The sequence below is a fragment of the Lates calcarifer genome, linkage group LG3 (assembly GCF_001640805.2).
Source record: "Lates calcarifer isolate ASB-BC8 linkage group LG3, TLL_Latcal_v3, whole genome shotgun sequence".
Taxonomy (NCBI): Eukaryota; Metazoa; Chordata; class Actinopteri; family Centropomidae; genus Lates; species Lates calcarifer.
In genome coordinates, this window is record NC_066835.1 from 12,122,798 (window position 1) to 12,136,864 (window position 14,067).

Here is a 14,067-nt window from a genome sequence, read left to right on the forward strand (position 1 = left end):
CAAACTAAACTTCCTGGCCTGGTTTGGATATATTGACCACCTGAGTGCAACAAAACTGCACATTTGTGATCCATTTTGCAGTACAGTAATTAAATCATAGAGATATGGACTTTTAAGATTTTAAGACAGATGTCATATCCAAATATACATCTCTAATTCTTTGTTTACAGAAAGGTCAACACGCATGTGAAGCAGCAAACCCCAGAACTGCTGGTATTTCAGTGTCTCGCCCGAGGATGTCTAGACCCTCCCTTTGCAAAAGCAGGTAAGCGGTAACACAATGAGAGCACCTCCTGAAAGACAATCCACTCTCTATATGCATGTTTGAAGAGATAAGGACTTTGTAGAGCAGAGGAGAGGAAACACAGTGATCATGTGATAATTATTTGGTTTTATTACCTCCATTCTCCATCTGCCTCCATTGCAATAATAATGAAATCATGTTGTTTAAAGTCCAGTATGTATTTTAAGGGTTGGAGCTTTCATTTCATAGCGTTTATTTGTATCGACGCCTTACGTGACCTTTCCCTGAAGTTCCCTGCTTCAGGTACAAGAGAGCGACTCTTTAATTCAGCAGAACACACAAATATCAAGACGTCTTTGATTTTTAAAATGTCAGGCACAGTGGAATCAGTGAAGGGAGACTCAGATGTGACTGTTTAACATACAAGAGCAGAGTTAAAGCGTCTCAGATACACCAAATGCTTGGAATACATAAGTCTCGGTCTCATGTGGCTCAGTGGAACTGTCCTGACACACCTGAAACACATGCACACAGACGTAAAAACACACACATCATATAAACAAAGGTACACTAATAAGTTGTATGTCACTATGAATATGATGTGCACGTCCAGGAGACGCTTCACAGAATGTTTTAACACCGGTGAGGAATTTAGCAGAGGGCTCTGCATGCAGTTTATTGCAACATGATTTCTCCAGTGACAATTAAACAGCAATGTCTCTGGATCTTGCATATTGATTTTTGCGCATCCATTCCACAACATACAGCTCAGCGGAGTAGTTTCCCAAATGATCTTCACATGAGTATCATACTCCACCTGCTGAGTGTGTTTACATGCGATGTGTTTTATTGTAGAAATACACAAGTTAAAAGAGTATTTAGAAAGATTAGATCTGAAAGACACATGCCTCAGTAGTCGGGATCTCTTATTCAAATTTCCCAGAACTGGGAAGGATTTTTCCAGGCTGTTATAACTGGAAAATAACATCTGCCCATCACCCATTCAAAAATGAAATCAATAGCATGTTATGATGTCTGTAAGCATGTAAACACACTCACTTACTGGAGCGTAGTGATGCCTCTGGGAGAATGTTTCAAGTCAAATTCATTTTAATCACAACCTGCAGGAAACTAACAGCTTTCTGACAGCAGATATCCTGAGAGAAACAGGTTAGGTGATCGTGTGTGTGTGTGTGTGTGTGTGTGTGTGTGTGTGTGTGTGTGTGTGTCCGTCCTCCTCCTGAATATGTCACACCACTGCCCTACTATTGCACATTTAGACTCTGAATGACATGTACAGTTATGCAGCCTGTGTGTGTGTGTGTGTGTGTGTGTGTGTATGTATGTATGTGTGGAGGCATATACGCCCCACTAAGTGAACATTTGGCTCGACTGTTGTGTGACACGGATAAAGGTGGTTCGCCTGCTCAGCTCTTTGAGCTTGGCGGCGCCCACATAGGTGCAGGTGGAGCGTAGTCCCCCCAGCACATCACGGATGGTGTTCTCCACGTCCCCCTTGTAGGGAACCTCCACCGTCCTCCCCTCAGATGCCCTGAGAGTCAAGAAGAGAGGGGGCAAAGTAGGAATAAAGACATTTTCTTAGTTAAAACAGAAAGTTAGTACAGTTCTTAATGTCCATGTTACAAATCATGGGTATCAGTCTCTCACCTGTACTCAGCAACTCCACCAACGTATTTCTTCATGGCTGTGTCGGAGCTCATGCCGTAGAAGAGTTTGTACTTCTTGCCGTTCTTCTCTATGACCTCCCCGGAGCACTGGTCGTGGCCTGCCAGCATTCCTCCCATCATCACAAAGTCAGCCCCAGCACCTGGGGAGCAAAAGATGGACAAGTCGTCGTGATTAGATTTGTAGCACAGTCCATAACGGTGAAGTGTTGACATTAAGCAGAAACAACAAAAAACTGCAGGGTTGGGGTTGAGACCTTACCAAAGGCCTTAGCTACATCTCCTGGGCAACTGCAGCCCCCATCCTGAAATGAGAATCAATCCAAATCAGTCACATGGGCTCACAGGTCATGGGTAAAGTTTCTGCTAGTCTTGGAAGACTGAGGGTGCCCTCTACTGGCTGCATCCCAGTATTATTATCAACACTGGAAACTATTGCAGGTTAGTTCAACTAGACTCCTGTTGAACTCACTTGCAAAATGACCTTACAATATACAATAACTGCACTTCACTCCATTTCTTTACTGTCATTTTAACAGATAAATATTATCCTAAAGCTTCTATGCTAACATGACTCAGGCTACTATGTTGATCTATGCTATGCATTAGCATAGCTTCACCCAATCTTCTGCACTGATAGGATGGACAGATATTTTGTTTTTAAGTCCAGTGCCAACCTTTGAATGATTGCCTTTCACCAACTTGACCAGGCAATCACATTTTTGTTGGACTGATGACCAGTGACACTTGTCCTCTAGTCCTTTCCACCAGCAGAATGAAATAGCTTTACCAAGTACAGTATACATATTATATACTCTACATCACACTAACTTCAGTGACTCTAGTCATATGACGGAACTTACAGAGATAATGTGTCCTTTGAGTCCGTGGGCTGAGTCTGCACACTCTATAACAGCGCTGAGTTGTGGGTAGCCCACTCCTGTCTTGATCCGTGTCGTGCACACAGAACCTGCAATACAAACATGCAGAGAAGTCTGTCTTCATGTAACTATCCCCCTGTGTTTAATTTGCTGCTGCTGTAGGTACAGGATCTTGCTATCTTTCAGATCTGGTGCTCTTAGGTCGGGCGGCTACGTTATTGTCCAAAAAAAACAAAAAAAAAAAAAAACAGCACCAGATGTTATGAAACATGGTCTGCCTCAGGTAGAACAAGATATTCAATAGAAGTATGTAAATGCAAATCTGTGAGGAGATTTAGCCGGTGCTCACTGGGACCCAGAGTGATTTTAAAATGGTTTATTAAATCCAGTTCTGCTGCATTAACAGAGGCTAAGTAGCTTGCAATAAAACCTTGTTCCTCTCTACAGCTAAATCCTGCAGGGGTAGCACGCAGTCAGTGACTCTTCATGTATAGAAACACTACATGTGCAGTAAGAAGCTACTTTTAAGTCTGAGTCTATAGATTAAAAACTATCAGATCAACTGATATTCAATGCATGTAAGAGTCAAGTTAGACCAGAAAGCAAAGCCTGCCTATTTAAGTTTTGACTGCAATTTGAAGTTAAAATGCTCAAACAGCATGTCTCTGTCTTTCTGACTCGTGTGTGTGTTTCTTGTGTCTCTTTGTCGACTCAGAAGCAACACACTCTTCAGACACACTCTTCACGTGAGCCACCCACCTGGCCCGATTCCCACTTTGATGATGTCAGCTCCAGAGAGGATGAGCTCCTCCACCATCTCCCCCGTTACCACGTTTCCAGCCTGCAAAGACAGAGGGCGTCAAGGTTGACACGCATAGATACATAACATCTCATTTAGCTGCAGCCACCATCTCTCTCTCTCCTCTCTCTCTCTCTCTCTTACCATGATGGTGTGTTTTAGGGAACTTTTCTCTGACCGTCTTGACAAACTCCACAAAGTACTCGGAGTAGCCGTTGGCCACGTCCAGACAGATGTACTTGAGGGCAGGGATGGCTTCCAAGATGGCACACAGTTTCTCCAGATCTGCATTGCCGGTGCCCGAACTGGCAGCTACGTGCTGGTGGTGGTGGTGGTGGGGGGTGACAGTCATGTTATAGGAAGGAAAAACTTCCCTAACTAATAAGGAAAAGCCTATTTAAAACATCAGTGATCTTACCTCTAAGCATTCTGGATGATTAGCAGCAAAGTTTTTCCAGTCTTCTACAGAGTAGTGTTTATGAATGGCTGTGAAGAGGGTGTGCTATAGACAGAGACAGACAGAAACACCTCAGATATTGGTGGAAATTCAGGGCCAGTAGTTGAGCCAACTTCCACTGTGATTATTCTTCCTGTAAGTCGTCATCCTTTTGGTTGGAAGTCTTGTTGAGCAGTAAATCATTCAGTTCATGGTTTTTGAAATAAAGATTACAGACACTTTGATTTCCTAAGTCATCCAGCGGTGTGACAGAGGAAAACAAGCAGCATCCCACAAACAAGAACATGTCTTCCTGCTTCTAGGACAAGGTTGCTAATTCATGTTTTTTCCCATGGTCCCCCCACCCCCACCCCTCTCTCCACAGAATTCTGGTTTTTGTTCTGTGATTTGTGATTCTATATCAAATACTTACAAAGAAATCTCAGTGGAAAGACACACACAGAGATCTTGGCAGGGACGCGCTGGCAAACGCAGTAACACAATGGTGCTGTTATTTATTTTTCAACACTCACTTTGCTGAGGACCTGTGCCATCTCAAACGTTCCTGTGGTGTCCATGTTGGCAGCGATGATGGGGATGCCAGTGTAGGTCTGTTTGGAGTTGCGGAATGTGAAGGTCCTCTGAAGGTCCACCTGGGGGGCAGGGAGAGAGAGAGAGGAGGAGGAGGAGGAGGAGAGAGAGGGGGGAGTTATTCTGGGGACTTGTTTCATGAACATTAATCACAGCCTGCAAGGGAAGTGCTGTGATTGTTGGTGTTACTTTTCCTCTGAAGCTGAATGAGGGACACTGCAGATTTTCCTTAGAAATGGGAGCAGCGGCTCATGTGGCCTGTGCTCTGAGACTGTGCGGTCATTACGGGGGCTGCGCTGAATCATTTAGATCCAGTGGTTAGCTTAGCCTGTGCTGCTGCTGCCTGAAATGTGATAAGCTGCATGAAAACAAGCGGCGCTCATTGTACCACATTGGCTGCTCCTTTTACAGGCAAGTATTTGTCTGTAGTCGTGATGCAAGTCATAGCCATGATTCCCGCTGCTATAAATAAATCTTATTCCAGTGAGTTTATATATTAAACTGGGCTGCTGAGTATGAGTTTATAGACGTTACAATGGGGAACATAGGAATGAATAACACATTCATTTTCTTACAAATTAAACAGATTCATTTTGTAAACATTACTGAGTCAGCACAGTGACTTTATGACTATTTCTTCCTGTGCTAGGGTTAGAATCAGAATCAGACTTTATTGCCAAGTAAGTTTGCACATGCAAGGAATTTGTCTTGGTATATCGGTGCTAAAGAACAGTGATAGTAAACAAAGACAGATATAGAGAGGTAGAGCTAAGGCTAAGGAGTAGACACAAGGAATTAGCAAAAATGATTCACAGAAAGTAAATGATGTGTTAATATGCTCTGAGAACTCAATATTTCAAGTTATTGTGCCAAACTGAAAGCACATTCTGACCACAGGGAAAGTAAAATGGTAAGGTATAGGGTCATAATGGGGAGTGAAATTTGTTAAGTGTTTAAAACTCATTTAAAGCCCTCAGAATGACTCCCCAGAGTTAAATCCAACAGTTTCAGATTGCTGAACGCTTTTGTCGAGTGGAGCTAAGGCATTTTGTATGCAAAACTACTCCAGGCTAACAGTGCATATTGTGCCATAACCTTCAAAGTAGAATAATTTTTCAGAGCTGCAGCAAAAACGAGGCTATAACTCATAAGTGGTGGGAGAGAGAGGAAAGTGGTGAAAGACGTGTGGATGGGGGAGGGAGGAAGCGGCGTCCAGTCGCGCGTATCCGTTTTCTTGCTGCAGCAAATCAATACAGGCCTCTTCTTTCAGTTTACAGCACGCTGACTCAGCAGGATTTCCAGCAGTCTAGTCACTGGTAAATCATGACAAAGTATGACACATGGATCCAACAGAAAAAAAAAAAAAAAAACAGGATTCAGGATTTATGCGACTGTATGAAGTGAACTGTTTAAAATGGCATTCATCAGGTGTCAGTTTTTGTCACCTCCAGATCAGACATATGAAGAATGAAGAGCCTAAATACATTTACTGTCATGCTCTATCAACTAACATGTAGCAGGTGTTTTTGTTGCCTCCAGTGGTGCAGACAAAATTCACATCAAACATGCAAGCATCTGCTCAGTGGTGGTGCTAGCACCTGATAACAGACTGCCATGGGGTCTCAGGTTATTGATGCAGTTTATCCTCCATGATGTTCATACACCCTCTGCTAAAAACAACTTTGTGGACGTCTGTTAAGCTTAGCTCTGGCAGGTGGATCTCTGCTCCTGTTAAATGCAGAAATAATTTAAACAAAAGCAGTCTGAATGTCAACAGATGGATGCTTTCGGAGTGCATTTAGATTTGGCTGTGGTACATTGCACATTGCATCGAGTCATCTTGTGTCGACTACAGACATCTGAAATAATTTATTTTAGGTGTTTTTATTGGGATGCCTTGATGTACCTTATTATTTAGCCCCAATTTTTAAATAAACAAGTCACAGTTATAAAGGATGATTTAACTGAATGAGGTGAGATATTCAATAAATATGCTAAAATATAGAATTGGTATTTACATAATTTTATTTACAGTCATTACACGGTCAGTACCCGGTGTTCTCTGAGCTGTTATCTGTGTCAGTGTATATATATAATGCTATCCTGATATCTGTGTGGTGTATGGAATGTGCTCTGGTTGACTGAACCACACACAGTACTATTTTTAAATAGGCCTTCTCAGAAGTCTCCTGTGTCACATGTTGTTTGCCACCTCTCAAAGGCCGACTTCCACCCACTTCCACCTTCCAACCACAGATCTTGTGCCACCACACCGGTATCGTGATCTTGGGTCAGTACCAGTCCACTGACCTAGTGAGACATAGCTAAGTTGAGGAAGGATAAACAAGGAGAGGATTGTTTTGTACCAGAGAGCCAATTCAGTGGGTGCTTGCTAGACACACTGTGGCCTGTTTAACCTGCTTTAAATGACAAGAACTGACACAATCTTGTCTATTGTGGTCAAAATCTTTTCTTTTTTTTTTTAAATCTAGGACGCTCCACTTTTTCTTTTGTTGTCCTCTTTGTTTGTCATCAATTATTGTTTACAGCTGCAGTCTGGCACAGGCTAGCCTTGTTTTCTGTCCTTTAAGAAGGTCACTCCACTATGCTCTTTCAGGTTAGCCTTTTTGCTGAGCAAAGTACAAAGGAAGTCTACCTCTACTGGCTTACACAAAACAAGATCTTGAAGAGAGACACAGTATAGAATTACATTGAGCTGAATTACACCTTTCAGCTATACTAAGGTATTATTTCATCAGTTGTGATGATGTGAGATTAGCAAACAGTGTTAGAAGGCCCTAGAATACCCCCACCCCCGCCTCCCTGCACTTTCCACCCCTATGTATAAATAGTTAACATATCTCTATTGCGTCACCCATCACAGAGGCGTAAGCTAAAGTCAACTTCCTGAATGCCACAGTAAACAGATTACACTCCTGCTGAGAAATATTGTGACCCATCGGTTGATTTACAGTTGTAATACTTGTATTACATTATCTGAGTACATGTAATGAACTGCACTGACCTCTGAGCGGCTCTTCAGGCTGCTTCTCTTAGGTCTGAAGAGGACATCCTTAAAGTCCAGCTTGAGGTCTGCGTCCACTCGAGGCATCTTGGATGCTCGGAACACTGATGACCAGGATGAGGATGATGATGAGTATGCGGAGGAGACTCCCCTGAGGAGGGTGGCAGCAGCAGCAGCAGCAGCAGCGGTGGTCGCCGGTCCCAAGCCCCAGCCACCAAACCCGAACCTCCAGGCGGCCAGCGTATTTATAGCAAAGGGGGGCCCAGCCCAGCCCCAGCCCCCATGGCTTTATTTGGGCCTGGACTCCTCTCTCTCTCTCTCTCCCTCTCCCTCTTCTTCTCTCTACCTCTCTATCCCCCTTGCTCTCTTTTCTCCCTCTGCTCCTCCAGCGTCCTCTCTCTCTCTCTCTTCTCTCTCTCTCTCCTCTCTCCCTCTCTCCTTCAGCAGAGTGGCAGGAGCAGCAGTGGCCAAGCTGGCAGGCACGCCAGGCTGTCCCAGCTGCTGACGCATATACACACACACACACACCTTACACACACACACACATGGCAGCACTGCAGTGGGTTGTGTGCTGCAGTGCTTAAGAGCACACCTGCTGACCAGTTGGGGCATTGCTCCCTAAACTATCGGCAGAGACAGGACAGAGGAGGAGGGAGGAGGAGACAAAGAGAGTGACACCAGGAAAAGAATGAAAGAGAAAGAGACACAGGAAGACAGACTAAAGCAGTGAGATAGGTTTCTACATTGACAAGCACACTAAAATGGAAAAGTCATCAATTAGTCATGGGGATAGGATACAATGTGGAACAAAATGCTTTCTTGTTTCTTTACACGTGTGTTTTTATATCCCTCTATCCTGGATCTAGTGTGAATCTTTCTAATTGTTAATGTTTCTGTTGATCTGTCTTGTGTTATGCTTTAGTATTATGTCAACTATGCATCCCAAAGAAAAGAAATATTCTGCGTTAAACTTCAATTCTGTGATGTGCACATATACAGAGCATGTGAAAGGTCCAGTATGCAACTTATACAATTCATATACTGTCTCTACCATGCATACAGCAAAATGGACTTTACACTGAAGTAGGATGATAGGCTTGAGCCTATCCCAGCTGACATTGGGCCAACACAGGGCCAAACAACCATTCACACTCACATTCACATCTACAGGCAATTTAGAGTCACCAATTAACCTACCTTGCATGTCTTTGGACTATGGGAGGAAGCCGGAGAGAGAAAACTTTAATATTACATAAATACAGTACTTTCAGTAGCAAATACAAATTTCGCCTCACCCCAGAGATTCCTGAAAATTCATTTAAATGACTTTTCCAAGCAGAATCAGTGCACATATGGAATGTTCTGACCAGTTTCAAGTGAGTCAAGTTATTTGGTATCCAAGTATTTGCATTCATAAACTGCACTCACAAAATCCTTCCAACATACAGGCATCATTTGCATAATCTTTTTTTTTTTTTTTTGTCTTTGAAGCACATCATAGAAAAGCCCTCCCACGCACAAAGCTGTTAGTACAAAGTCAGACCACTAGATGTCAGCACAGTTACAGAAAACAGCTGCTAAATAAAGAGCAGACTGAGTGCCAGGGTCAAAACTCTTGTTAAAGTGTTTCCTGGCAACTAGATGTCTTGGTGATATTTATGTGTCTATTTGTCACTGCCTCTGCAGCAGTGTTGCATTGTTTCTAACTGGGCTTTCTTTGTATTTGTTCCACCCAGGAAGCAGTAAAACTCTCCATTTCCATTTGAATAGAGAAATTAAGTGAAGTAAAAGACGTTTGATTTAAGTGAATTGGTAACAAATTGACTAAACTGAAATAATAAGTTGCATGGAAGCAGTGATTAAAGATCTTTTTTAAAAAAAAAAAAAACAGCACTGCGCAATATAAAAACAAACAGAACAAACCTCGAATTGTATTTTTTAGAATTAATTAATACTATAATTATGATTGACACTAGATCCAATGATGTCACAACCTCATGCCTCATTAGTATATAACTGATACATCAGAATAATCTACAGCTAGTGGGTGAAATAGTTGCAGTTGCTGTAAACCTACTGCTCTTTAACCCCCTGTGCACGTCACACTGAACTGCATTGATAAGAAGGTGCTGAATGGGTCAAAAGCGATAAAACTGATAAGAAAAAAGCGGTTTGACTTTAACTTGGTGTACTCTGGATCCTGTATCAGCTTGTTTCAGTCACAGCTGGAGTCTCAGGTGTTCATCTGGGTTAATGATGTAGGAAGTAGGTGGAAAGAGCAGCAAGTGGCTACCTCTGTGTGTACAGGTTTTACTGCTTGTATGGCAGGAGTCACTCTCACTGTTTGAAGTGACATACTTGTCATGCTCTACTTTGGTCCCACAAGCTGTGTAATTAAACACTTTGTTTGTTACTTTTGCTGTCATATGATACGATGCACTCATTTTAATCCACCTCAGCTGAGTGCCTCTGGAACTGGCAATGCTGGTCAGTCCACCACTTTGGTTCAGCTGTAATTATCGTAACAACCACTGGATGGGTTGTCATGACATTTTGTACATTCATGGTTCCCAGATGATGTATCCTAATGACTTTGGCGATCCACTGACGTTTCCTGTAGCACTACCATGAGGTTCATATTTGTGGTTTTGAGAGAAATGTCTCAGCAACTACTAGGATGCACTGCCATCAAATTTAGTATGGACATCCATGTTCCCCTCAGGATGAACTACAACAACAGATTTCTACTGTTTTCATCTCGCGCCATCATCTGGGCCAACTTTGAATTTGTCCAGTACTTTTAGTCATGACCAAATACCTGCTAATGATATTCCCTTCAGCCTCAGTTGTACTTTGTGTAATTACACTCATGTACTATATATTAATATGCTACCACTATAAGCATGTTGCCACATTACCATTAGCTAGCTTAGCCATGCCATAGCCATTAGCCATGCCTTAGTTCAGCCTCAGCTGCAGCTTTTTTGTCTTGTTAATATGTAAATATTTCTAGAGTATTTATTTGACAATCACCATGTTCACTACATATATATTATGTTAGAACAGACAATAATTAAAATCACAAAGTATGCACAGAATGTAAAGCCTCTGCAGTCTCTGTTGCTCCAGACTTTAGTATCACTTTAACAGTAGAGTGTATGAAGTGGACGTGCCTGTGACAACACTTAAAATTCTCTGCATCTAGAACATTGTGTAGCCTGGTACTGACAGGCCGTTTACACCAGTCTAAAACTTCCGAAAGAACACAGACGCACACACTCACACACACGTACGCACAGGGAGAGAACACACACGCACACACACAGACTAGACTGTTTCACCATGTACTCAGTTACCAGCTGACGATGCCATCAAGAGGTGGGCTCTGTTTGCCCAGATTAAACTTAATTCAAACACATTCAGGGGAGCTGTGTTTCCCATGGCAGTGTGTGTCATTGGGCCGAGCAGATGTAAAAACCACATGGCAGTGGGCGTGCTTGAAGTTGGCAAGAATCTTTGATGTTCTTTTCCTGGCATGAGTTGAAATGATAAGAACTTAAAAATTCTATTTGTTTCCTATCTAGGCGACTCAGGTAACGAGGATGAAGGAGAAGCTTTCCCATCTGGGGGAATAGGCACAGCTTTGTGTTGTTAAATTCAAAGTGATGAACCAGAAATTTACATCCAGAAGGCGACATCACGATAAATGTGCTGCACTCCTTCTCTCTCGGTAGGCCCTCGCTTCTGCATGGATCACACTTAAATTGGCGTAAGTGTAAAAATAACAATAACAAGCTCAAACTACAGAGAAGTAGGTCAAAGGCCACTCTGGGTTAACTTAGAAGTCTTGTTGAGAGACACAGTTTGACATTCAGAGGAATTGAGTAGACTTAATTATGGAGCTATTTTCCTACATGGAAAACTCTACTCATTGCCTCATGAGTGCAACATTGTCTTGTCTATTAAATTAAATATTATATTATTGGACCTTACAGGATTAACCCATCCCTAAGTCTGTTACTTGACATGCTCTTACCCTTAACCATAATGCAGTCAGTGTTGCTAAAGGCACTAGCTTGAGATGACCTGTGTAGACTTAGACAGACTTTATTGATCCCTTTGGGATGAATCCCTTGGGGAAATTAAGTTAAATTAAGTTAAGTCACCACATATTTAATATTAGTCAGTTCAGTTTGAACTGGTAAAAGCAAAAGTGAAATTTTGAGGTGCCCTGAATTCCAGACTGAACTCTCTTCTTCTTTGTCCCAGGGTTTCTGGTATGTGCAGTAAACATTGGCCAAGTATCCAAGCCAGCCACAAATCTAGCAGATGTTTCTGTGAGAGGAGCAGGGAAACGTGACAGCTTTCAGCGTTCAGCGTGCAACTGTGAAGTAATTCAGAAACTGATAGCAGCAGCCAGTGGAAAAACATGTCTGCCAGGGCGTGATGGTGTATGTACAGGAAATGTAGTGTGCAGGCCAATAAATACACAGGAAGGTGACTGCAAAAATTGTTAGATACCAATCTGTGATTATTACATTAAGTGTGGACTGGAATTTCATAAGTTAAAACATTTATAGCAGGGGATTTATTGTAAGGAAATGACTGAGACTGCCTGCATCATCAATGCATTGTGCTTTCAGCCACAGATCATATCCAACCTGAAACACCTTCCTGTGTATTTCTACCCTGTACTGGAAATCACGCTGTTTCTCATTATTAACATGTAACAAAACCTCTCCAGTTGTTTAGCTAAACTGAATCTTGCTGCAGCTTTTCTTCCACCATCAACTAAATACACAACATTAGCTCTCAGTTGAGTGTGGCCAGACATCTTTATATGTTGAACTGATAGAAAATGGGTCTCAAACCATGCTTCTGTTTGGTTTTTAGTGACTATTGCTATTGGCTACATCCACACTAGAGAAAGGGATATTTGTGAAATAAAGCTAATGAAACCCGATACAGTGCAAAGAATGGTTTGAAGAACATTTTTGGCAGAACATTTAGGGTGTGTATGAATCCACCATAAGCCCCTGTTTGTTTTAAATGGAGATTTACTATGAAAATGGTGAACATGTCCTTCAGTTGTCACAACAAATCATTAAAAGGGCTGTAGATGCCCTACATGCCAGGGGCCTTTTATTGAAATGCACTTCAAGTAGAGCATAAATATGCAACAGATTAGGCAAATCCAAAAAACGCTGTTTTCAGTGAAACCACTAAGCCCTTTTAGTTTTCTTTTTCTATTTTCCCTCTGACATTGGCTCTACGTGCCACCACCCACTGCAAAAATCCATATTTTGTTGGACAATTCTCAACGAGAGATTTACGCAGCTGCGTGTGGTATTAGATACGTTTTGGATTAGTGTGACAAAGGAATATGTTCTCAGATTTTCCCATTTCAAAGAGCTTACGCTTTCAAGGCCTTTTCATGTTTTACCACTGCTTTCTCTAGCGATATAGCCTAATGCTGTAAGCTCATCCTCATTTTTCCTCTCCACACAACTTTTCCTGTTTGTTCTTCACCTGTGCTGAAGCCCATGACATGGCCCTGTTTGTGCCTGCTTATACGTGGATCTGTGTCAGGGATGCAAAGCAAAAAACAAGTAGCTATTGATGGTCAACAGACTAAAATGTGTCCCACTTACAGTTGTTTTTCCTTGTATTTTGAGGTTAAAGTTTAACTTTACAGTCAGACAGTGTTTTGTCTGATGCTACTTACTGTGGTTTTATTGACTAACCTGCAATAACACTTGAGTTCTGCATGGCTGACAAGAGAACACAGCACTTCTCTCACCACCTTCCCCCGCTGTCATCAGTGTCCTTGGGGTTCATTTAATGGCAGTGATGCCTGAGAGCGAGAAAACAGATAAGAGAAGAAGGAGAGGAAGACAGAGGCATTCTGATGTGGAAGGTCGTGGAAAGACAGAGGGGTTCAGAGAGGGATAAAGTCAGACTAATAAATAGTGCTGTTCTTAACTCTTGTTTCCAGACTTTATGATCACAGTCCAGTGGAGCTTGTCATTTCTCATCAGCAAAGAGAGCGTCTTCTTACCACAGACTGTGCAACTTTCAGCTCCCTTTCCCAGCCTGACAATGACAAATGACGCAGTGACCTTTCAGTCTCATAGCCACCTGAGGAGCTGTAGACTCAGAGGACTGAAGTCACAGCAGGTATTTGCTTCACACGGCCCTTACAGGTCTCACCGAAATCGTTTTGCCCTTACTCTTCTCACCATGTCTTATGAGAAACCTCTGGGCCCTGGTTATTTCAAGATTGCAAATTTACTGATTTTTCTTGATAAGTTTGCTGAGTAAAAACAAGTCTCATGACCAATGTTTCATTCTTTCACTTTGACTGTATAAAATTTTCCAGTCAGTTAACAAAGCATAAACTTCCCCT

General features: G+C 42.2%; 1 protein-coding gene across 1 annotated transcript; it reads right to left on the bottom strand.

Annotated features, from left to right (window-relative positions):
* Positions 1-371: 371 nt before the first annotated feature.
* On the bottom strand, positions 372-8,053 carry gmpr (guanosine monophosphate reductase). The gene is given in 10 exon segments (XM_018697973.2): positions 372-1,796; positions 1,913-2,072; positions 2,192-2,234; positions 2,793-2,899; positions 3,570-3,651; positions 3,754-3,768; positions 3,770-3,928; positions 4,028-4,111; positions 4,579-4,698; positions 7,662-8,053. Coding segments are annotated over 10 exon segments (1,038 nt in total). The 5' UTR covers positions 7,749-8,053; the 3' UTR covers positions 372-1,615.
* Positions 8,054-14,067: the final 6,014 nt, after the last annotated feature.